At 39.5% G+C, this 26,469-nt stretch overlaps 1 protein-coding gene across 1 annotated transcript in view; it reads left to right on the top strand.

The window, feature by feature from the left end:
* The first annotated feature begins 3,826 nt into the window (after positions 1 to 3,826).
* frem3 (Fras1 related extracellular matrix 3) overlaps positions 3,827 to 26,469 on the top strand; it is a 28,902-nt gene continuing 6,259 nt past the window's right edge. Inside the window, exons 1-12 of the mRNA XM_079338247.1 lie at positions 3,827 to 8,977; positions 9,562 to 9,651; positions 19,644 to 19,790; positions 20,426 to 20,656; positions 20,773 to 20,898; positions 21,077 to 21,328; positions 24,234 to 24,383; positions 24,476 to 24,685; positions 25,030 to 25,227; positions 25,313 to 25,477; positions 25,663 to 25,845; positions 25,994 to 26,124. Coding sequence (XP_079194373.1) covers positions 3,949 to 8,977; positions 9,562 to 9,651; positions 19,644 to 19,790; positions 20,426 to 20,656; positions 20,773 to 20,898; positions 21,077 to 21,328; positions 24,234 to 24,383; positions 24,476 to 24,685; positions 25,030 to 25,227; positions 25,313 to 25,477; positions 25,663 to 25,845; positions 25,994 to 26,124 — 6,912 coding nt within the window. The 5' untranslated portion in view covers positions 3,827 to 3,948. The remainder of the gene's footprint in view (positions 8,978 to 9,561; positions 9,652 to 19,643; positions 19,791 to 20,425; positions 20,657 to 20,772; positions 20,899 to 21,076; positions 21,329 to 24,233; positions 24,384 to 24,475; positions 24,686 to 25,029; positions 25,228 to 25,312; positions 25,478 to 25,662; positions 25,846 to 25,993; positions 26,125 to 26,469) is intronic.

Here is a 26,469-nt window from a genome sequence, read left to right as displayed (position 1 = left end):
AATGTTCATTATTTTTAAGGTTATCTCTTTGAAAGAGACACTGTTTTACTTATTCAAGCAATTTAAAAAAACAAATGTCATCAAATCAATCTCAAATAATCAGTTGCCTGTGGTAGGACGCAATCTGAGCTTAATCTCATTAAGAAAATCTAAAAGTAACCAAAAAATGTTTGAAATATATCATCTTGATGCCTTTAAAGCCTGAACTCCTTTAGCTCACTTAGAATAAATATAAATATAAAGTATAAAGAATTGTAAGTCAAAGAAAAATGACAAACAGTTTGAAAGGAAAAAGGAGAAAATCCCTTACAAGTTCTAATTTTTTTCATATGCTCACTATTTACAATAAAGTAGTCATTGGCAATAGAATCCAGGACGAAAAAATGTATGTGTAGAATAAAATAAAATGTGCAGGTTAGCCAGTGTATAGTAGAACTGAAATAGAAACTATAATATAGCCAGGATGTGAACCAGTTATTGGTGACAAAACAGGACACAGACAGGTGAGGCACAATAGTACTCGTGCAGTGAAAAATCTCAGTTATTGAATTGTATCGTGGTAACTGTATGTCTACTACTGCTGAATGATCATATCACACTGACAGTGATAGAGTGATCTCTTATTCTCCTGCACAGCTGTACTGAGCTGTTCAACATCTGCATGAATGATTGAGATGTTTTCATATGATAACTCATAAGGACACGGTCAGAATGTGAGGAATGATCACTAAAACTGTTGCCTTTGTAAAGAGGAAACATTCATTACAGCATCTGTCAGGCTGTGGCGTTCAGGAATGTTTTAATGATTGAAGAAAAGTCCTTTTTCTGTGTCCATTTTAATGAAATAACTGGATTACATGAATTCGACTATCTGAAATGAGATACACATAAAAATAGGTTTTGTTGTTTAATCAGAAATTAAACTTTTGTTAAAGTCTATCACTGTGCTCTGATGTAAAGGACAGATTGTTCTCATCAGATCATGGCTAAAAAGGCATACAGTCACAATCAATAAATCAGGTGCTAAAAATGTACTTTATTTATAAAATTACACAGACATTATGTTGGATTGGATCATGGCTGAAACTTTAGAAATGCAGCAACTGCACTGAGATTAAATAAAGTAAGTACTTTCCTTTCCCTGGGTGACTGTTAAAAGATACAAGGATGGGATCCACTCGAGCTTTGTTTTCCATCTATCATGAGGTCATTACTGGCTGCTGTCATCATGCTGCACCCTGGATGAAGAGTTGATCCTGGGCTGCAGGGCCTGGCGTTGACCCAGCTGCTCAATTTGTTTACCTTGGATGCTCATTAAAGGCATGTCATGTCTTTAATAACTTAATTGGACAAATCCAAACTAATGGCATCAGGAATTACACTATTACTCCCTCAGAACAGGTGCAGTTTTATGCTGGGTTTGTCACTGACGTATAATGTTAATGTTATAATGTTATGGCTCAAGAATTTTACTTTGAAAGCAGATTCTGGATTCATTAGTTAATTCTGACTTTTTGGTCTAGGATTTTAATTTAAGGGTCTTGATATTTTACAGTACTTATCTTCACTATGGTAAGAATGTGAGTAAAATCCAGAGCATAAAAAGCTTGGTGTTTGTTTCTATAGTTACACCCTAACAGTGTTTATGTGCGTCCCCTGTTTATTCTTGACTGGTCAAGTGAGGAGGGCAAGATTTATTTAGAGGATGCAATGAAAAGTGTGATACAGAATGCCTGGATGCATATGGCATCTCTGCTATTTGGCCCAGACATCAGGGAAGGTGGCTGAGTGGTTCGCAGTTGCTATGTTTGTCAAGCTTAAGCCGTTTTCAGATCCAACATAATTTCTGTGTGATTTTATGAAGGAAGTAAGTTAATGCCTGTTTTATTTATTTATATATGCATGTCAAAATGCACAGTGCTTTTAGCACCTAATTAACATCATGTCTATACATGCCTTTTTAACCATGAGCTGAGTGTTGTCCCAAAAGCAGTCTCATGTCCAATAAAGAGATTTACTTTAACATAGTAATACTTTTTATTACAAATTATTACAGTATCAAAGTACACTTTAAAGTTTCCCTCCAAACATTTTTCCTTGAAAGATTTCATTCCTGATTATACTGTATAAGCTTTTATACATCTGAGTTTATATGACTAATTTACATGAATATTTATTCATTGAATTATATTAATTGATATCAAATTCATCCTAAACAGATCTCAATGTATCCTCCTTGACATAAGTGACGATAAAAGATTCGACTTCTGTTATTGAAAGAACTGTGTGAAAATGTTTGAGCAATGTACACGGATCACTTCATCAAGTGTCAGGCCCGACTCAAAAGATGATCCATAAAAGGCTACTAGATATTTTTATCTTAACATGACCTTGCACACCATACTGAGTACACATTCTCACATTCTCACTGCATCCAGTGACTGACTGCCTGATTTCTCCAGGCCTTGCTTTGTCGGTATCTATAAAGTAAAGACCAGTTCAATGTATTTTCTTCATAGATTTAACTTGTGATACCTAAAATAAAGATTACCATGCAACAACTAAAATGTTTGATGGTTTATTGGGCATTTAATATGTAAAATGAAATAATTTTATAATAAAGCAAGGGATTTCAAGCTTGGATACTGCAAGCTTTAAATTGAAAGTTGACTGACTGCCTTTCTGCCCTTGACTTAAAGAAGAACTCTCAACCAAAATCTGTTAATAGGAGACGCCCTCCACAAATGTTTCAAAAAGCTTGTTGACTTGTCTGGTGTTATCTGTGTGTTTGTGAGAGAGCCCATACACCTGTCCTACCAGCTGATGTGAGGTTATTGTCTCTCAGTGTGAGTCCAACAGCAACACCGGTGCCGAGCTGTCCCACTGACACAGCCTTATTGGCACCTTGCCTAGAAAGCAGAATATGAAAAGACTTCAGACAATTGTTGACCACTCTATGTATTGTTTTTCTTATTTTGGTAATAATAGACTTTACTTTTATTTTTTATGAAAAACTGCACAAAAAAACAAAAACAAAAAAAAAACAATTTACATTATGATAATACAGTATAGGAAAAACTTGCTTGTCTAGGTTTAACTGAGAGTTGTGCATTTTATTATGTGTTCCCTCTACCCTGACTAGTGCTAAGATCCAAGATCTTGATACTGATATAAAGACTTTGAAGGATTGATCATTAAAGAATGGTTACCTCATTAACACAACTGAATAATGATGCATCAGTCAATCAAGGTGATAAAAGTGATTAAAACCACTTCTAAAGATATTTTCCCCAAATCAACTGCATACTGATGAAAGTGTTTGTAGTCCACAATAACTGTCAATTCATCTCATGTGCACAAAGTATAGCCATTAGGAAACCTGTGCTAAACAACAAAAAACATTGTGTTTCGAGACAATTAAATGTTTATATACAAACAATTGAGAATTAGACCATCTATATGTTTGTATATATGTATATATGTAGTCTTCAAATATATATTGTCAGTTATGAAGACTAGGTCAATGAATTCGATTCTCAAATTCAGCTTAAGTGGGACAGAGTGTTTGTCACCCTCATTTGTTTCTGGGAGAGAAAGGCAGAAGAGTGGGTGTTGGTCGGGGGAGCACTTTCACAGTCTTGTCCAATGGTTTTTCTTAAATTAGCCATGGGGGCAGGAGGCTCCCACCCTGTGCTGACAGAAGGAGGAGCCTGGGCCTGGGCCTGTCACTGTCTACTATTTCATTATTACCTGCACAGCCTGCAGCATTCAACACACTTCTGTCTCCGTGTGGCCACATAGAAGCAGAAAGACACACAGAGGACACTTTCTGAGGCCAAAACTATCTCAGAGATTTTTCTTTTTTAAATCATTTCTCCCCTTTTGGGACACAGATCTGCCTGCTTCTGCTGACTTTTAAATTAAATCACAAGGCATCTTGCTGCAGATATGGCAGGTTGCCTGAAAAGTTCCTCACTTTGTAAAAAGTGGGAACTTTTGAGATGCCTAATTTTGACTTTTGCTCTATGTCTCTGTTTTGCATTAGTAGATGCAGAGCCTTTTGACTCAGCTCATCTTTACCACCACAGATCAGGACCTAATGAAGACAACATTATCATCGCTAACAATGGAATCAGGGTGCCTTTTGGGAGGTCTGTATTTTTGGACCCTTTGAATGACCTGGTAACAGAAGTGCAGCCTGGTGACCGCTGCCACATCACTGTTTTGGACAATGACCCACTGGCCCAGAAACCTGGCATGCTGACTCCAAAAAAGTTCCCTTGTTTGTTTGGACCTGACGAAGTGAAATATACTCATTTTGGATCTCGAAGCCCGAGCAAGGACCGTGTAAAGCTGCATCTTCGTTATGACTCCCAGACAGACACAGTCATCATCCCTTTTATGCTGGAGGTAGAAGTGGTTTTCCAGCAGCTTGAGGTCCTCACCAGGAATATGCCCCTTAATGTTGAAAAGCTTACTGGTGACAGCAACCCCATTGACAAAAAGGGTCTGGAGTTCTCCTTTGAGGATGGCGTCACACAGTGTAAGATCACTACTCTGGTCGGGGCTGGAGGTCTTCCAAGGTATGGCACCCTTCTGAATAATCCCTCGAATGGCCAAATGGTTGACTGTGATGAGTTTGTGAAACAGGGCATTCGCTACAAGCACACAGCTAAAACCAACTCACCAAACAGAGACTACATTCCAATGATGGTAGAGCTGCAGGATAATGAAGGCAACACCATAATGCAAGAGTATTTCCAAATGATGGTTAGAATCAGGGAGGGTGCAGAGAATACTGCTCCTAAACCAAGCTTTGTAGCCATGATGATGATGGAGGTTGATCAGTTTGTGATGACAGCTATTACAAGTGACATGCTTGCTGCAGAAGATGTTGAATCTGACTCAGATGATTTGATTTTCAACATCACTTCCCCACTTAGCCCTCAGCAAGGTTATATCATTAGCACAGATGATCAGAACTTGCCTATCACCTCTTTCTATCAGAGAGACATCCGAGATCTTAAAATAGCTTATAAGCCACCCTCAGAGGATTCAGAAGTAGAAAGGATTTTTCAGCTAGAGCTTGAAATTGTTGATACCGATGGCGCTGTGTCTGATACGTTTGCATTTATGATTGTGGTGAAGCCAATGAATACCTTGGCTCCTGTAGCAACCAAAAATACAGGGCAGCTATTGTTTGAAGGGCAGTCCAGAGCTCTCTCCAGCTCCCAGAATTTAGAGATTAGTGATGAGGACAACCTTGAAGATGTCAAAATAACTGTGGTTGATGGCCTTAAGCATGGAGACCTGACTATACTCGGTTCTCGCAGGAAATTCTTTTCACCTGCCGATCTAGATGCAGGTATTGTGGTGTACCAGCATGACGGCAGTGACACCTATAGTGATAACATTATTTTTAGAATGACTGATGGCAGTAATGAAGTGGAGTTTTTGTTTCCCATCACTATTGCTCCCACTGATGATGAGCCACCTATTATAAATGCCAACACTGGCCTGGTGCTATTCAAGAATGAAGTAATGCAGATCTCTCCCTTCATCCTGAGCGCCACAGATATTGATTCAGAGGATTCCACCATTAAATTTGTCTTGGAAGCGCCCTACTCCACTGTAGGTGAGCTTCTGCTAAGGCAAGTCGAGCCTCCCTCTGACCCATCTCTCTGGAAGTTCAGCGAGACAGATGAGATGTTTGAGCAGGTGGTAACTGAATGGTTTCAGCAGGATATTCTTGATGGAAAACTTTTCTATCGTCACATTGGGCCACATAGCACTACCACTGTAATCGATCATTTTGTTTTCCGGGTTCAGGATGACAATGATCCTCCTAATCAATCAGGAGAACACATGTTCACCATCAAAATACATCCTGTTGATGACCTTGCTCCAGAGCTTCTTTCAGGCACAACCCTTCACATGACAGTTCAAGAGTACGAATTAACACACTTTAATAAGAAATATCTGTGTTACACTGATTTAGATTCAGAAGACAGGGACCTTAAATACACCATAGTTAAGACCCCAACTGACACTGATGAGAACAATCCTGCCCCCTTGGGTGATATTGTCTTGACTGACAGCCCTGATACTGTAATTACAGAGTTCACACAGGCCCAGGTTAATCACCACAAAGTAGCTTACAAGCCTCCAGACCAGGAGCTGGGCATCACTCCAAAAGTGGCTCAGTTCACTTTTATTGTGGAAGACACTGCTGGTAACACAGTAGATGGACTATTTACCATTTTCTTACAGCCAGTTGACAACAAGCCTCCAGTTATTACCAACACAGGGTTGACTGTTATGGAAAGCAGTACATATATCATCACTAGAAAAGAGCTCCATGCCACAGACACAGATACAGAAGATGAAAATATTGTCTTCACCCTGACCCAGATTCCTGTGTATGGCCAACTGCAGTACTTGGGGATTCTCATGTCAAGTGGCGAAACATTTGTACTTGAAGATATCGCAAATGGCCGCATAGCCTACATCCACAGTGGAGAAGAATCCCTTAGTGACGTCATTAAGCTTGATGTCAGTGATGGTTTTCATGAAGTTCCCATCACCATAAAGATTACAATCGAGCCAGTTGATGATGAGAGCCCCACAATTATGCTCCCAGAAGGTCTGCTTGGTTCATCCATTGATGTGCTGGAAAATGGTGCTACAGAGATCACAAGTAATGTCATTCAGGGCCGTGATGAAGACACGGATGACCTCATGCTCACATTTATTGTTGAAGAATCCCCCAGGCTTGGTGAAATCCTGGTTCATGGTGCCCCTGCTGAAAGATTCACTCAGGAAGACATCATTAATGGGGCAGTGGTGTATGCTCACACATCGGGTGAAATTGGACCTGTCAAAACCCACGACTCCTTCAACCTCACTCTATCTGATTTGTCAGATCAGTGGGTTGTTGGTGGCAACAAGGTCCAGGGTGTGACAGTTCATGTCACCATACTTCCAGTTGACAGTATTCCACCTATTGTGAGTGTTGGAGAGCAGTTTGTTACATTGGAAGGGGAGAAGAATGTCATAACCCCAAGCCACATCCAAGCTGAAGATATAGACACGGATGATGATGATATCCTGTGCACTATCATTGTCCAACCAACATCGGGTTATGTGGAGAACATCTCCCCAGCAGCAGGTTCTGAGAAATCCAGGGCGGGAACAGCAATTACAGCTTTTAGCATTAAAGATGTTACCCTGGGTCATATTTACTACGTGCAAAGTATCCACAAAGGGGTTGAACCTGTGGAGGATCGTTTCACCTTTCGCTGCTCTGATGGTATTAACTTCTCTGAGCGGCACTTCTTCCCCATAGTCATCATTCCAGCCAATGATGAGAAACCTGAGATTTATATCCGTGAGTTTGTGGTGATGGAGGGCATGAGTCTGATCATTGACACACCGATTCTTAATGCTGCTGATTCTGACATCCCTGGGGATGAGCTGCAGTTTGAGATCATCAAAAAACCTAAACATGGTTCAATAGTTCAGCAACTCAGCACTGGAACTATCACTGTAGAAAGTTTTGATTTGGAACAGATAAAAGAGGCATCCAACATTGTTTATGAACATGATGACTCAGAGACCAAAGAAGACAGCTTTGAAATCAGGCTGTCAGATGGTAAACATAAAGTTGAAAAAACTGTTCTTATCATGGTAATTCCTGTTGACGATGAGACACCAAGGATGACTATAAATGATGGTCTTGATGTTGACATTGGAGAGACAAAAGTTATTAGTAACAGGGTTTTGAAAGCAACAGATCTTGACTCTGAAGACAAAGAACTCATTTATGTTGTGCGTTACGGCCCAGGGCAAGGCTACCTTCAGCGCATCAGCAAGTTTGGTGATGTTTTGGGTAACATTACCCTTGGAATGAACTTCACACAGGATGAAATTGACAAACAGCTTATTCAGTATGTACACACAGGCCAGGAGGGAATTCGTGACCTACTGAAGTTTGATGTTACAGATGGTATCAATCCCCTTATTGATCGTTACTTTTACATCAACATTGGAAGCATTGATATGGTTTTTCCTGATGTTATCAACAAAGGTGTAACTCTAAAAGAAGGGGGAAAAGTAACTCTTACCACTGACCTCCTAAGCACCACAGACATAAACAGTCCTGATGAGTACCTCACCTTCAGCATAACAAGAGCACCTAGTAGAGGTCACTTAGAGAGCACCGACCAACCAGGTGTCCCCATTTCCACCTTCACCCAACTGCAGCTTGCTGGCAACAAGATCTACTACATCCACACCTCTGATGATGAGATGAAAATGGACAGCTTTGAGTTTGAAGTGACAGATGGTTTTAATCCTGTCTTCCGTACGTTCAGAGTTTCCATCACTGATGTGGACAATAAAAAACCTGTTTTGACTATAAACAAACTTCTTGTAGAGGAGGGGGAAACAAAGCTGATCACCCCGTTCGAGTTGACAGCTGAAGATCGAGACACTCCAGACAACTTATTGCGATTCATAGTGACTCAGGTGCCAGTACATGGGCAGCTGCTTTACAACAACACCAAGCCAATCACCACCTTTACCAAGCAGGACTTAAATGAGAACCTAATCAGCTATAAGCATGATGGCACAGAGACAAATGAGGACAGCTTCTCTTTCACTGTCACTGACGGCACTCATACTGAGTTTTACATCTTCCCTGATACTGTGTATGAGACACGCAAGCCCCAGATGATGACCATCTACATCAACACCGTGGACAATGGGGTGCCCCAGATTGTGGTAAATAAAGCTGCAGCCTCACTGAAGGTCCTCCAAACAGGTCATCTTGGATTCCTGATCACCAGCAAGGCTCTTCGATCAGAGGACCGTGACAGTGCTCAGAAGGTACTAAAGTACACTGTGTCCGAGGCTCCTCTGCATGGTTTCATCATAAACACAGCCCTTGGCAATGACAGTGTGAAGACCTTCACACAAGGTAAGCTAACTGCAAACTCTAATATCCCTCAACAAAATCTTTTAATGAGCCAGACTGTCTAATTGAATTTAATCTTTGGATTAGATAACCCTGTTATGGCCAATATGAGAGAGATCAATTTTGACCCAATTTAGCAGTTGCTCTAATGTTTACATTAACTTTTTTATCGGTTCAGGCTTACCACTGTGAGCACTATAAGCAGTGATTAGCTAACAAGGTCTTATAAAGCCCAGCAAACCTTTACGCTTCAGTTTATTTTTATATCTCAGTGACAAATATGAATCATTTATATAAAGAACAGATAATTAATCATGGTGTTTAAGTGAAGTATAATTGATAGAGAATAAATTTACACATGAAACAATGGCAACTATTGTCTCCATCATTAAAATAACTAAAGATTACATTTCTGTAACAGATGTTTTAACAATTTGGTCTTTGCATGAAACATCCCTAAATTTCCTCTGTTGGCTATCAGTTTAAGAGCAGCCTAAGGTCTAAAGCCTTGTAAAAGTGGCTTAGTCATCACAGTTATTTTTCCGTTTTCAACTAACCTTTTTTCACTGCATTGTTATTACCAACAGCTGATATTGATGACATGAAGATCTGCTACGTGCTGTTAGATGGGAGCAATGCCACGAATGACATCTTCTACTTCACAATCGAAGACAATGGTAGGAGTCCTTTCAAATTTCACACTTGTGTGTGCTGATACCAAACTGGGTCCCGTTGCTATGGAATCATATGCCCAAAGGCTGTACTTTGACTTTATCTTTCCTTTGATTTCTTATAATTTAAACTTCTTGCTTTCTGTCAATCTCCCAAGTGTTTGCATTACAAAGACTTAAGGCAGTTGGCCATGACTGACACCCAGTATAGAGCTGCCATCTCTTGTCACCCAACTGGAAAGAGTAGCAAGTTTAAAGTACAGAGGTCAAAGGTGTGTAGGGACCAACTCATGCTCTAAACGTATTGGACAGTAGGATCCTTGCCTCTGGGGTATTTGTAAGAGTTTTCAAATGTCACCTTTTATCCTGTGCTTAAAAGGGCACTGTGAAATATGTGAGGATATGCGTGATGAGCTATTCAATTAATACCTACACTGTGTCGCTCAAGAAAACATATTTTTGTCTGGCCTCGACAAATTCCCCAGCAAATGCATAAACCCTGTTTAAAAAAAGAAAGTTCTGGGAAATGCATCCTGACCTATTCGAATAATGAAATTTGATGTCTTTCCTGGGTCACCTCTAACTGACGTCCAATAACTTCTCTCTTTTTCTATTTCTCTTTTCACTTGAGCACTGCACTTATAGGGCTTAGGTTTCAGTGATTCAATAAATCTTTTGGATATTATATTTCATCATAGTCCCCTATAATATATGCTTCACTTTTAAAATGTTTAAATATCCACAGCTGTAACATAACATCATCTGTCAACATGTTTGTATTTCATTTATCCAAAAGAATTCTTTTAAATGAACCAGATCTGCGTGGTACAGCCATTACGATGTAATGTGTAAGCTCTGTGGTCTGTCACCTCTTAGTCTGAGGTAAATTTACTCGAACAGCATTACAAATATAACAGATGCAAAGCATTAAAATACAACAGGTGGCCTTTGCTATTTTAGTATTAGCTATAAAATGCAAACAAGATTCAGAGATGGAATTGATGCAGTAGAGAAAGTTTATTCTATATTTATACTAGTTCGAGGACCATGTTGGTGAGACTTCAATTCAATTAAAAAAAACTTTATTTATCCCCGGGGGGCAATTCAAAATTCCACCATTATCATCAAGGCCATTAAAAAGCCAGTAGGACTTGTCTTTTGTCTTGATTGTCTTTTTGTCTGTAAAGTGTAGCCTTTAAATAACCTCTACACCTAAATCAGTAATTAACTTATCCCCCATCACTGCCATTTATTTCTAAAGAAGGTTAGTAGCTCTTTCATTAATTGCATTTGATGCAACACAACCATAACTAAATTTTAATCTATACAGTTCACCAGATTGATAATTCCTTACTTTGGTATTCTGTATAAATCTGTCGAAAGTGGTGCTGGTAAAGCATTTCAAGAGGAGGTTTTTCATTTCAAAAGGAGGGGCTTTCTTAAGCCCACATTTTGCTTTTATACATTTTTAAGCTTGTTAAAGCACACGCACTCTCTCTCTCTCTCTCTCTCTCTCTCTCTCTCTCTCTCTCTCTCTCTCTCTCTCTCTCTCTCTCTCTTTCGCTCTCTCACACAAACGCGCACACACACACACACACACACAGACATATTTGGAAAAAGACCACATAGTCTATAAAAGCAATCAGCCAGTTGAATCATTGGAGTGAAGTGTTGAAGAGGTAAGTCCTGGGGGATGTGTTGTTATCCTGGACATGTAGGGACATGCAGGAGGAGGGCAACCTAATGGTCAGCTTATCTGCTCATTGATCTAAGTAGGTGAGATGTTTGAATGGGCAGTTATAGTCTTGGTTTTTGCAAATTTGTACCAAAGAGCATTCCACTCAATTAGTTTCTGTTCCCATACTTTGTGCAGAGGCAATGAAAAAAAATCATTTTTATTTACAAATAGACTAGAGTTAAATTTGACCAAAAATTCAGCACAATTAATGGAAGCAAATTAACCTCTTCAGTTCACGCTTGTCTTTTGGAAAGTAAAAGGTCATTTTACCCCAAGTGGAGCTGAATTATTGATTCTCAGGTAGAATATTTAAAAACTCTTCAGTTAAGTAAGTCTTGTGTTTAACACACCTTAGGTTTGACCTACATTTAGGAAATACCCCTCAGATGCACTGATAATGGCAGCTGCTTAAGGGTCTTAGCACCCTGATCACCCTGAAGATACCTGCTACTACATGCACTGCACTGGTCCTTCTTCAAAAGTCAAGAATACACACAGACACACACAAACACACACACGCACACACACACACACACACACACACACACACACACACACACACACACACACACACAGTGTGAGTAACTAACTCTTCCAAGTTTTAGAAGTTGCCATTTCACATTTTCTTAAGCAACTTTCTTAAAGTGTCCTAAAATAAAAGGAAGCATGTGTTTGGCCAAAGGCAGCTTAAGTGTTTTTACCAGAGGTCAGGACCTGACATTTCAATTTTACACCTTAAGAAACAGAGTCAACCTGCTGGTCAGTGGCAAAATCAAGCTCTATCAAGTCAGAACGAGCCTAGCAGCCTTTTTGGCCAAATACTTCTCAGCAGAAATGTTTTAGCGTCCCAGAAAATGATTGTTTATGCAATGCAGAATGCAGAATGGATTCTTTGTTTTATTTTTTTGCAATCATAATAGTTATAAAAAAGCAAAGATATTCCCCCATTGTTCCATAGAAACGTTGTGATTAGTGAAATGTGAACAATTGGAATTTACCATCACATTTATATCATGCAAATCTAAACTTAAAACAAATAATGCTATTTCTTTAGCGAAGCCTTTATCAACTAAACAGCATTGAATGGTTATGAAAGGAACTTTAATTTAAGTGAAGAGTGAATAACAGTATTTTCTTCTGGCATCTTGACTGTGCAAACGAAGTTGATTCACAATATACCCCACTTTTTTGTTTAACTCCATGAAAAACAGAACTATTCTCTTGATTTGACCTCTCACACAAACTGGGGTATTTCTATTAAATGAACAATAACCTACAGTATATGCAAGTGACCAGGTCAGACGCTGCCTACGGACATTCAAAGGTTTGGGATAAGGCAATAAATACTTGTTTTTACAAGTCTACACACAGCTCACATATATCCTTGTCCGTCACCTATTAATTGGCCTGGTGAGCCAGGGGCTAAGAAGAGAAACTTTTATTTAGTCTCAGACGTGTTGAGACACTTTGGTGTTCCTTAGTCTTAGAACTAGGGTCATATATTCATCTTAGATGATTGAACTCCGATGTGTATTGTAATTTAGAAGCATTACCTCTCCTTGTCAGTTAAAGGTGCAAGATAGCCTCAGATTACACTGCAGTACAAATCAAATGTTAAAAGATTGGATAAAAAAGACAAAGAGGCTCAGCAGGAATAGCCAACTCTATCTTTGTGCTTTTTTTCAATGGCAACAATATAGTCTTCCAGCTCTGTGAAGGGTTCGTAGACCCCTGTGAGTTGAGTGTTATGTGATCATTCTGAGCCGGGAGAGGAATGCACTTCCTCCGAGACTCCAGACTCCAGGGCCACAGACAGAGCAGGGTCTGGAAGTGAATCGGTATCCCGTGCAGACAGGTGTGTACGTGAGAGGGAAGGTTCCATTGGGATCCCCTTTCAAAGCCCCCTTCGTCACCCCACTCCCAGCTCCCCAGAAATCCAACCCAATCCTTGATAGCCCGATAACCTACAGAGTTCTACTGACGAGGCGCTTTCACTAAAGGGGCACTTCCCAAGAGAGGGCAAAGATATCAAGAATAAGAAAAGGAACAACAAGGAATGTGTTTTTATATGCATCTATTTAATAGGGAAACGTTTGATTACTTTTACTCATACACTGGATTTACAGTGTCATACAGTAGGACTGAGTTTTGAGTGACAGAGCCATGTTACACCCCGACTTCCTAACTGTGTTTGGGGATCTTACATGTCACCAATGTCAACAGTCACAGAGAGATTTACTGGCTAATGGTGCCACTGCCGGGGCCCCCTGTGACCAGAAGAAGCTGTGGCCTCTCAGACCCCATCCACCACACCCCACTCTCTCTTCCTTTCCACCTCCAAGACCCCTTCATGGTATTACTACTCTTTTTCTTTGGTGTTGCCTCATTTCCTCTTCTCCATTTCTTCCCTTGCTCTTTGAAGACTCCCAGATCTCTTTCAATTAACAATGCCTTAACCTACTTCTCTGTCATTCTAACCTTTTTTGTCTCTTTCTTCGACCATGATTTATGGTTGCTAGATGGCTGCAGGGGTGGGGAGTTATGATGTATGGCCACACCAGTTATTCTTATCTGCTCTCTCAGATGGCAAAGCTTGCCGCTAGCCAAGCTGTCATTGAGTTACTTTTGCCCCGCTTCTTGTCCTTTCTTTTAAGCCACACTTTCTGAATGGCTTTAGGGTTTACTAGGCCTTTCAGTCAGGTTTTCAGTTGGGCCACCATTTTAGTCTGGATTGAAATAACAAGTTTTGTAAAGTTGTCCTTTAACCAGCGTTTAAATCATATTGTTTTTATTCAAACTATTAGTTTTGCTGTGCGATTCTGACTTAAATTACTCAAACAATATTGAATGGACTGTCTTGGAATTTGGTGTAATGATTAATTTTGTCCTTAGAATTCATTGAGATATCTTTTTTTGTCATTGAAAGTATCAATATTAAATATTTCAAGTAAATAACTATCTACTAATGATAACTACTATCATTAAATGAGTTAACACAATGGCAATTAAACCAATGCAAACTGATGAAGGCTTTCCATTTACTGGAGTTCTGGGGTTTTACTTGGTGATAATTCAACTCTTCAATGCAAAATTTCCCCTTGCAAAGTGTTTGGATGTGGCTCTCAAACCCAGTCAAATTATGATTTACAACATCCTGTAGAGATCACAGCTCTGTCATGAACTGAAGCAGGTATCTAGACTGTGATGTGTCAATTTACAGCACATGCTGCTACTGGAAGGAGTGATAAGAGTTATTAATACATGTAATCATGTAGCGTTCCAAACATGAATTCTTTGGAAGGCAGAGAGGAAGCTTTTGATGTCACTATTTGAAACAAGAAGGAAAGTTAATTCTTTACGTCTTCTCTCGAAACTTCCTTTTAACATCTTCATTATTTAATTGAGCACATTAGAAAAACCCTGCTATTTAAATGCCAATCATAGCTGACTGCAAACTGCCCTGTATTTATATCAACAGAATGATTAATGAGGAAATGCCATAAAGGTGATGCTTGTCACTTGATGAGGATATTCATAGAAGGTTGCTCTTCCTTGCATCATGCGGGTGAACGTCGATGCCTCATATTGACCTTCCTTTCTACTGATATCTCCGGTCCGACCCACAATCCCTCTGCATCTATGTATGGAGCAGGCAGCACTGCTGTGTAAATATGAGCTGAAGAATGTGCTCTCAGAGGATGCTGGTACAGCGAAAATCTTCTCTGCTTTCATATTGTTCACAGGAGACAGGATGTTTGAAAATATTTCACAAAGAGTTTTTCTGACATTTATGTTTTATTGTTGAATTATGCACCAAAAGGCATTTACATGTGCACATTAATAACCATTATGTCAATCTCTTTAATGCAACGAGTCATGTATCTTTTAATGGAAATCAAGCAGAATTATTATTTATTTCCTTTTCTTGTCAGTGGCTTGCATCAATCATTTTGATTTAATAAACGACGTTTAGAAATGTGTTCAGCACATGAAACTTTTCATCTCAGCAGAAATTATGATGATTGACAGTTTTTTTTTTAGCAAATGGAAATTTGAGCCGAGACAGGCAGCTACAGAGAGTATTGGATTTGATAGCCAGTCTAATTTAGTTATAAAGTTGTAAAATAAAAATGTAATAAGCTAGGACTTAAATCATGTCTTAATTCATTCCAGAGCTGTTATTTGGAAACTTACATTTTCTCACAGGCGTTGAACTTGATTTTATTTATTGTATTTTAAGTAAACTTGAGCTGTGTTCTCTGAACCCTGTCTGTGTTATCCCAGCAAGCCTAGCATCTTGATTAAAACTTGATTTGTTGAGATTTATGCCAGCTCGGTCCTCAGTGTCTGACAAGATGTGCAAAAGAAAGCAGAAAAAACAAGGGGAGATCCTCCTCTTTTACACTTGTGTGAACAATGTGGAGGCACGCATAGAGGCATGTCATGCTGGTAGATCTGGCCCACCCAGACTGCAGTCTGCTGTCCTTCTCAGTTGTCTGTTCCCTCAGTGAATAAAGCCACAGAGAGGGAGGGGGAAAGTGGGGGAGGGGATAGAGGAAGACAGCTGTCACTCAGCTCCATATAATCTAGGAGTCTGGCAGGAAGGAAGAGAGAGTGACAAATATATGGACATAGACTTAGAGAGAGGTCCTTGCTGTGTTTGCTTTTTATTCGTCCTTTTGACCTCATGTTCATGTTTTTGAGTTTGTCTTGTTTGATAATGAACAAGACAATCTTATATTTCTTGGGAAGGATGAGAAAAGGCTGAAGGAAATCAACCATCCATGAAAAGTTGAAATTGTATAGACTTACAGTAGTTATTATGGACAAAAATAACCACCTGTACTGCTTGTACAGCAAAGAAACAACACCTGTTAACCACACAGTGTTATTAAGACACTAAGTTGGAAGGTCAAAGAGTTACGTAAGTTATTCACTGGTCTCCCCAGTCCTGTTGGTTAAAATGCTGTGTCAGTCCTCATTAACCTGTGAAGATTATTTAACTATTAAACAAAACAGGGTCAGTATTTTCAGACTAAAGGGTTCATACTGACATTTGAAATGAAAGTAAAAGATTAGAAAACTGGGTTCCAGCTGATACCTTAAGATGTGCCTCAGATCTCCAGTTAGGCAGATTTTGCTAACACTTTTTCTCAAACATGAAAGAAATGTAATATTTACTTATAGTTTTAAATAAAACAATTATTAAAAAAAAAATTTCAATCAGTTATTACGCCTGTCAAGATAGGGATGTTTTAGATGCTGTTTGGTTGTGGGCAAGTTTACATTAGAACTGAATTCTTTAGTGGTGACTATGAAGATCCCTATTGTTGACTTACAAAAGCAAAATTAGTGGATGAAACTTTCCAATCCTAATGTGAATTGAACATATAAAATATTTGACTTGCAGATTAGTGAATCATAAAAAAGTAGACTAAAGTTCTTGATTGTTGTCTGTGATCTCTAAATGCCTTTCGAGATGTTTATATTTGAATTATATTTGAATTTCCCTCGGGATCAATAAAGTATCTATCTATCTATCTATCTATCTATTTGTAATATATAAATTCATTCAGACAATCCTCCTAAATATAGTTTGAAATCATGGAATAAGAGTATAAAAGTACATGTGCATTCTCAATACTTTTGTTTGTAGATTATAGGTTTCACTTACATAGCGGAGCATACAGATCTTCGAAACACAAAGGGTTTTTTTAGGCATTTTTGCCTTTTATTAGATAGAACAGCTGTAGAGGGACAGAAAATGCAGGAGAGAGGTTGAGATGGCATGCTGGCTGCTGGACTATCTCCTCTGTTCATGGGGTACCCGACTTAACCACTAGGATATTGGTGCCCCATGATATATAAGATTTAAACATATGGGTCCTCCCCTCATCCTCACTCCAATGACTAACTCCTTGTAACTATGAAGCATGAAGCCTGACTGCTTCATGCTTTTTGTGTTGGCAGTGTTCATTCTATAATCCATGATGATAGCCACTAAGTAAACTTCATTCCATATCAGCTGCAAAGAGGCGGGACTGCCAGGATACACTTTATGCAGAATCCATCTGATTACTGAGATTTGTCAAAGACTCTATTGAACTGTACTTCAGGCCTTATAAAGAACTGTTTGAAGTTAGATGAGCAAATGATAACCACTTGGTTTGTAAAGCAATCCATTCAATCATGATATGTGAAGCAGTGTAGATTAAGCAAAAGTCTAATCAGTGAGTAGTTTGGATACATTTACTGAAATAGTATTTCAGAGATTTGTATTTACCTGTGCAGAATACACGAGTCACGCAATATGTTCTCCTACAGTACTTTATCAACACTTAAAGAAAAAAGGGCAAGCAAAAAATAGCCATAACAAATATTTTCTATATTTTTAGCCATGACTGTTGGAAACCTGAGCATGGAGTACGTTGGAGGGTGGTTGTTCCTGTCTGGCTCTGCTGATCTTTTCTTCCTGCTTTTTAACAGGCACTTCACCAACAGTATTTTCATAAAAGGAGAAGTACTCTAATTATTACAATCTTTGTCTCTATTTTCATGAAGAGGAATTTGGAAAAAGACATTCAAGTCTTATGCCAAATCTTTGTATTATCTTGATTACAGATGCCAGTAGAGATGTGATGAAGTACAATTAGCGTACCTCAAAATCCACTTGTTGCTATCAGCCCCATCTGAACAAGCTCTATATCCTCTTGAGTGTGATTTCCCCCTGTTGTGACTCAGCCTGCTTTGGCTTCAGTGTTGACATGTGGGTTTGAGAAGGTACTCCCCCTTCCCATGTTCCATAATACCCACATTCAACCCCCCAGTGTTTTCATTCTCTTGAACCACACAGCAGAAGGAGTGCAGCCTCTTTCTTTCTCACTGAGCCAAAACAGAGCCTGATGCTGCTCCATTGTTAGGTCAGGGAGATGTCCATTTCCATTTTTCCTTGGACACTTTTTTCCAAGATACGTCGACTTGTTTTGTGTTTAAAGATGTGAATTACACAAAATTATTACATTTCTGTCTTTTTTTAAAGAATTTGTCCAACCAAACCTGGCCCAGTGAAGTTCCTTTCCAAGATTCTCCAGCAGCCTTAGGTCAACAGTGTGGCCAGCCATGCGAAACTAAAGAGAGACGGCCCTCTCTACCGTCCTTGATCCAAAGAGCCCATCAGACTTGACCCATTTCACATCAAAAGTCACAGTTCACTAGGCTCGTCTCTCTGAGGGATAAGACATTAGGGCCCTTTTCTCCTGTTTTAAACAAAAAAACAACATCCAGATTATGTTTGAGAACCCATAATCTTAAATATCTCTGAAGTACAAAGTCAATGACCAAAATTGATCTGACAGTTTGAGGGATTACATGAGTCATGAGATAGTATGGATTAAGGACAGGATTGGCTCTAAAGTTGCGGATCAGTGGAAGGTGAATATGAGCTTTGAATAAGGTGTTTTCAGATGTTTTTAATGTTCTGAAAGGTTTTAAGTCTGAGTTCAATTATTAAGCACTCCCAATATGTAAAGAATGTACTGCTGTCATATAAGTAATTGTATGAATAGTAATTGTCAAGCAATATGACATATCGCTGTTCTACTGAACATAAGCATGGCTATATCACAGCTGTGCTGATATTCAGTAAAACTGAACAACATGCTTTGGTGTGAACCATCTTAATCAATCAGAAAAATACCCTTTATTGTATACTTGACTAAACAGTTTGTCATTATCAAAACTGACACTCATAAACTGCTTTTTGTCCACACAGATTTTTGAATGGAACTTGTTCAAGTATTTTTGCACTTACCCCTTTGAGGTCCCTGATAAAGTGTAAAAGGAGCCATGACGGTCTCTGTGTCTTGAGAAATTTGTAAATTTCATGTTGACCAAGAGGGAGAGCGACCGAGTGTGAACTAGTAGAGTAAGGCAGGTTTCCAAAAGGTCAGCTCATTAAAGACATTATACTATGACTGAGTTTTTTTCGACATAAAGACCATGCAAATCTACAAGCCCTATTGAGGATAAGGGAAAGAGCGTGAGATAGAAGGTGAAATTAGCTTTTGTGAAGTCCCAATTTAAAATGCCCCCTCAATCCCTTGTCTGTTATCTTAAAGCAGATTTCCGTTTGTATGCCTCAGTGGCTTCTAACATGAATAAACTACGATAGATGGTATAATTGTTGTACAGTACAGTGAATGAGATCTTTCAGAAAAAATAAATGGTGCAGTAATCTTTTTGTTGTTTTCATTTCTTTTAGGTGGAAACAAACTTAAGCCTCAGCCATTCAGGCTCAACTGGGCCTGGATCTCTCTGGAAAAGGAATATTATTTGGTGGACGAGGACTCCAAATTTCTGGAGGTGACGCTGAAACGCAGAGGCTACCTAGGAGAAACCTCCTTCGTTAGTAAGTCATGACATGGGAAATAGTTTGCAGTATTTCTTTTTTACTCTGTCAAGACAAGGGATATGAACAATTTGGGCTCAACACAACATGCCCTTATTAAACTGAAAATTCACAAAGAATTATTGCCCCTTTAACTTTGTACTTAGAATGTGTGGTGTTATTTATGTTCCATTTGAAAGGCCATCCCTGCTATAAAATATCAGCATAGCCTTCTCATTTAGGGTTAATGCAGATTCATGTTGAGCTTCAGGGTGTGTTAGTTAATCTCTGAAGTAATCGTGAAATAAAAGCAGCTCAGGTCACACTGTTCCCAACCTAAAGGTGCTACTCTGTTTTGTTGAATGTTGATGTTGAAAGAGGTCGGATTAAGAGCACGTACTGTATAACCTTTCACAGTAAAGGTCAGGAGGAAATGTCAACATGCTTGTGTGTTTGGCTCTCAGACAGTTGCATGTGAAAGACACATTACAACTGTGATCAGGTTCACTTCTTATAGGTTTTAAGACACAGATTTATTACATATATGAACTCAATAGATTAACAGGAAAACTACTTTAAAAATAATATCCCACAATCACTTCAATAGACTATTACATCTCTTTTCTCTAAAAAGCATGTACTTCCCTTTCCCTCAGGTATTGCCACGAAGGATGGAACAGCTGAAAAGGACAAGGACTTCCGAGGGAAAGCACAGAAGCAAGTCCAGTTCAACCCCGGACAGACTACAGCCACCTGGAAGGTGAAGATCTTCACAGACCAGGAGTTCGAGACCTCGGAGACCTTTGAGATTCAGCTGTCAGACCCCGTCATGGCTGTGCTGGAGTACCCTGACACTGCAACGGTTGAGATTGTGGATCCTGGAGATGGTATGAGTATAATAATAAACATATATGAAATTAGACCTACCTCCAGTAATGGAGCATTTATCATTTAAAGACTTAGATATGTGAATAATAATCATCCATTTTTCTCCTCCCAACAGAATCAACAGTCTTCATTCCTGAAGCAGAGTTCAAAATCGAGGAGGACGTTGGAGAGCTGTTAGTGCCAGTGCGACGCTCAGGAGACGCCAGCCAGGAACTCATGGTTGTCTGTTTCACACAGCAAGGTAAGATGAACAGATTTGTAATTATTTATTTTGGAAAGACAAGGTGGCTATTTAAAATGATTCCCCCCAAATATGGCAGAAGTAAAACATTGATTAAAAAATGATAACTGAAGCTTGTTTAAACTCTCTTATAAACTGTTTAATCACCTGTCTTCTCTCTGTTCCTATAACTCCTCAGCTACTGCCACCGGCACCATCCCGAGCTCTGTGCTCTCCTACTCTGACTACATTACACGACCAGAGGACCACACCAGCGTGCTGCGTTTCGACAAGGACGAACGAGAAAAGCTATGCCGTATAATAATCATCGACGACTCCCTGTATGAAGAGGAGGAGAGCTTCAATGTCAGCCTCAGTATGCCCATGGGGGGACTGGTGGGAGCCAACTTCCCTACCGCCAAGGTCACCATCCTGGCAGACAGCGATGATGGTGAGTTGAGAGATTGTTTACCTGTAAAACTGGTCAAAGCTGGGCTGTGGTATAATTATAACCACATTTCAACTGATAGCTGAATTGAAAGATAATTTGGTTGGGTTTCAAGGTGGTTTGATGGATGGATAGAACCATGAATGGATGGATATATATATATATATATAATTATCATCCATCACAGGGTTTTTGAATACCTCATTGTCACCACATTGCCAGTAGTAATGTGTCCCTGCTGTTCACAGTCTATGGCAGTAATGGCAGGTGTAGTTGCTGTTGCTAACCCCCCTCTCTGATGCTCTTGCCATTTTGGAATCTGCACACCAGTAAGCCACCAAAAGTCCCCAGACAGGCAAAACCACCACTGTCTCCAGAGTGAGAGCCTTACATACCGTCTCATACTGTACTAGCCTTGATGGCTTTACTGTATTTTCAGGTCCATTAACCCTTCCTTTGCTACTATGTTTACATATTCTGCTTCATTTGTCCAGCACACTCTGTCTGTCACTCTGTGTTAGGAACAGGATAACAATAGACAGGTGTTGAGAGGGAGAATAGCAGCCTCAGTGGATGTAATGCTACGCTGTAGACTGCCTGACAGATAAAAGGGGCTTCAAACCTCTTTGTGCTCTTCCAGCGACCCCTCATCCTCGTCGGCATTCAGAGGAGCTCAGGGGAAACAGAGGGCATATCCTTTGTCTGCAGGGACCAAAAGGCAGGTGGTGCAGAGACAGGGACTATTGTGCAGGGAATCAAAATGACCAGCATGTTTTTTTTTCTCTTTCCTGCTGATCCATGGTATTCAGGGATATATTACCTGTTCCTGTTAATAACGAGGAACTTCTTTAAAACTATAAATCACGAATATGCCATTGGTTTGACTTGATATGTTACACAAAATGTCTTACATAAAAACAATTATGATTCTGAATTGAATGAATTGTAGCCCTTGAATTTGTCAAATACCTCCAAATACCCCCCCCCCCCCCCCCCCCCCCCCACATTCTTCTTCTCTAAACATTTCACCAAGCCTAATTTCCTGGACAGGCTTGTTTAAGTATTTAAGTCATTTATTCATTTAAATTTAAAGATCTCATTTCAAATGTGGATCAGACTGTTTAATTCTAAAGACACACTTCTAATTTGGCAATAAATTAAAGTTTAAAATGTAATGAAAGTAATGAATCACAAACATACCTTTGGTTTGATTTGATCTGTTACATGAAATGTTTCATCAAAACTATCAATTTGTAACCCTTACATTTTTGTTTAAATCCTTGCAGCATTTACTTTGTTTCTTTGATATAAGTAATGTGATGTCTTCCTTAGATTTTACTTTTGTATTTTAAACTTGTTGAAGGCTAATTCATTTGACTCGCTTGTTTTAGAGACAAACTACTTGGAAGAGGAGTACAATCTGACTTTATGTATAAATAATCAGCGTGCATTCCCAGACATGTGAAGAGACAAAAGAAGACTCCTCAGTGTAAAACTCTATTGTGGTTGCACTTCTTGGTGGGTCTTAAAGTGATACCCCGTCATAAATCTTGTGTGTGTGTGTGTGTGTGTGTGTGGGTGTGTGTGCGCGTGTGTGTGTGTGCGTCTCAAACCATCTGCGTGCCTGAATAAACTTGTGGTTTTGACTCTGGCCAGCATCCAGCCTCCATTGTTACTGTATTCGGCTGGTTCGTCCTCACACTGATCTCTAAAGTTGCCATGTTGGCATTAACTTCCCCCTTCTACAACCCTCCTTTAACATTCTCCCTTGTGCTAAATAGCTGGCTTGGAGGCTGAAAGGCATTGAAAGCATGCCAGAAGTCCTCTCTTTAGCATCAGATGCCTGTTGAAGCATGAGTCAAACTTCTAAATGAAACCCAAGATGCTTAAGCTCAAATAATGGAGATTGTTATGACAATATGTGCATTTTTCAAGGTCAAATGTATGTTTCTTTTTATTGGCTAGTGTTTAAATGTTTTATAGGTCAACTGCAACCTTCTGATGATGTGACCCTCATCATCTGAACAGATATTTACCACTGAAACTGCATTTTTTTGTTTTGCAAATTAAATGAAATGCAAAAATAACCCTAATTAATGGCAATATTAGTAAACACATGCCTACTAGAAAAAGAAAGGCAGTAGCTGCAGATTCTGATTGTTGTAATGTTTTTATATATATTTCACCTTTTTCATATTTTTTGGAGAATAACTTTAACCGAAGTTCAATAGTAGTCTAAGTGTAGACACCTTTTCACTTCCAGAAGATAAATTTGAATGTTGTTTTTGCGTGATTTAAGAGTCTAAAATCAGCTTTGAATTTGCAGCTATTTCAGTTGATGTCTAAGTGCATTGGCTAAACACTGTGCGATGAAAACACTCTTTATACAGTAGTGAAGACAGATGAGTCTGAAGCAGATGCTTTGCCTCTCTGTCTCCGTCTCTGCCAGCCTTACCACACTGCTTATCAGCAGGTCTATCATCAAAAACTGGGAACATCTCTTCAAAAGAGCAACTTACAGTGGGTGCCCACAAACAAGCACCTTATTATTCAGGTGTATCCTCAGCCCTTTGGCTTAGAGTTCAGACAGAGCTGTCTGGATTAAGATAAGTGGAGGAAGAAGGTTAGAAGGAGAACAGGATAAGAGGGATGACAGCTCTCATCCTGAGCTAAATCAGAAAGCGAACTTTTTTTCAGCTATTCATGCCAACTAACCTAAATACAATGATGCAAATGATGTTGTTTAAATATCTGTAAATGAAGCAAATACATCACAAAGTCCAGCTTACATTACAGCTTTTTGCAGTGATTTTATTTTAACGTTGAGAATCACACCTAACCTTGAGAATTTGAAACAAGACATTTTTTTAATCATAATGTATATTCTTATCATTCCCATTTCCCACAGAGCCTTCCTTGTATTTTGGAGAGCCAGAGTATGTCGCAGATGAGAGTTCTGGCTACGTCGAGGTGAAGGTCTGGAGGACAGGAACAGACTTGTCCAAGACTGCTACGGTCACTGTCCGCTCAAGGAAGAGTGATCCTGTCTCTGCAGAAGGTAAAATCAGCACTTTAAAATGATCAGCACAATTATTTTTTTAAATATTTTTCATCAAAGGGACAATTCATGGTCTCCTCTCTCTTATACAGCTGGATTGGATTATGTCGGCATCAGTCGCAACCTGGACTTTGCTCCTGGAGTGACGATGCAGACATTCAGAGTGACCATCCTGGATGATCTGGGTCAGCCAGAGCTAGAGGGGCCTGAGACCTTCGACCTTGTGTTAAGGATGCCCATGAACGCTGTGCTGGGTGAACCAAGCAAGACAATCATCACCATCAATGATACATTCACTGACTGTGAGTGTTAAACGCATACAAAACCTGAATAAGCAGAGAATGTCCAAGCTTACAGTCACCTGACAGAATAATCGTTATGTGGTGTCAGCCAAGTTAGTAGCCTTTTAATTAACTTTAAAATAATTTAACAACCACATTTAGATTTCATCCAATAACAATTTTACTGGAATTTTCAAACAATTTATTAACCACAGACTATATCTTACAAAGTTAGTGCATTATTTAACATTGATCTTTATGTTTTCTTCCTATACGTGCTGAAGTGATGCAGAAAAAATAACATTCAGAGCAACTTCTTTCAAAGAAATGTGACTATTATAATGTTTTCAATAATGTCTTTACAGTGCCAAAGGTTCAGTTTAAAGAAGGAAGCTACAAAGTGGACGAGTCTGATGGAGAGCTAACAGCTATAGTGTACCGAAGTGGAGACATCAACCTCAGGTCCACAGTGCGCTGTTACACTCGCCAAGGCTCTGCTCAAGTCATGATGGACTACAGTGAAAGACCCAACACTGATGCATCAATCATCACTTTCCTACCAGGTGAGAAGTCTCTCTTCACCTTAACAGTCCTGCTCCTCTAAATCTTGATCACACTCACCTAAGTATCTTAACCATTTGTCTCCAGGTGAAACTGAGAAGCCGTGTGTGGTGAGCCTGATGGATGACTCGGTACATGAAGAGGATGAGGAGTTTAGACTTGTCTTGGGAACTCCAAAGAGCAAGTCCCCATATGGTGCATCCATTGGGGAGCAGAAAGAGGCGCTGGTCACAGTCACTGATGAGAAAGACAGTACGTACTTCATCAACAGGAATCTAAACATTGAACTATTGTGGAACTTTACAATACAAGCGCAAAACAATAATTCAAACATCCTTAAAAATAGACTGAAAATAAGAACTAATTACCAACAAGGTTTCTTGTTTCTATGTAAGCCTAAGAAGAGGTATTTTCTTGTGTTTTTCTTGCTCTTCTAGAGCCCATTATCCGTTTCTCTGAAATCAAGTACAGTGTACGTGAACCTCAGATTAAAGGGGATGTTGCAATAGTGAAGATTCCCATCCTGCGTATTGGAGACACCTCAAAGGTCTCGGTTGTAAGAGTGCACACCAAGGATGGATCTGCAACCTCTGGAGAAGACTACAACCCGCTGTCAGAGGGTAAGAACGTGGTTTGGATGCTGCACATTGACACAGTTTCAAGACAAAACACTTGTTTCATGGGACAGTAGCTAGTAGTGCCCCGTGATAGAAAATGATTTTGTATGTTTCTGATCATCAGCAGCACACCATTGTCTCTTTTTCTAAGATGTTGAGTTCAAGGAAGGCGAGAAGGAACACTTTGTGGAGATTGAGATCCTGTATGACGGTCAGAGAGAGATGAGAGAGGCCTTCACAGTCCACATGAAGCCTGATGACAACATGGTGGCTGAAATACAGGTGACACAAAGGGCAAAAGGTCACACACACACACACAAACAAATATAAACCAGTAGCAAGACCTATGCGTGCACACGTACAGTGCTGCATACCTACACACGTGATCATGCGCTGTGTTAAAATAGCCAAGCAGCAGCTGGCAGTGCTGTCAGCGCCCCCCCACCAACCCCACCAAAGAGTCTTATAAAAAGCTTTAGATGCTTAAGGGAATGTCCCAGAGGCAAACAGTAGACAAATCTATAAACAGAACTCTGCCATTCTACCCATATGCTCCACATCAGGCATGCACTGATCATGTGACAGATCCAAATTCATAAAAGTAGCTTACTCAATTATGTTGATAAC

This window comes from Symphodus melops, assembly GCF_947650265.1.
Source record: "Symphodus melops genome assembly, chromosome: 2".
In the NCBI taxonomy this organism is placed as follows: domain Eukaryota; kingdom Metazoa; phylum Chordata; class Actinopteri; order Labriformes; family Labridae; genus Symphodus; species Symphodus melops.
The sequence above is the reverse complement of the archived record's forward strand: the minus strand, read 5'-3'. Positions and strand labels throughout refer to the sequence as shown.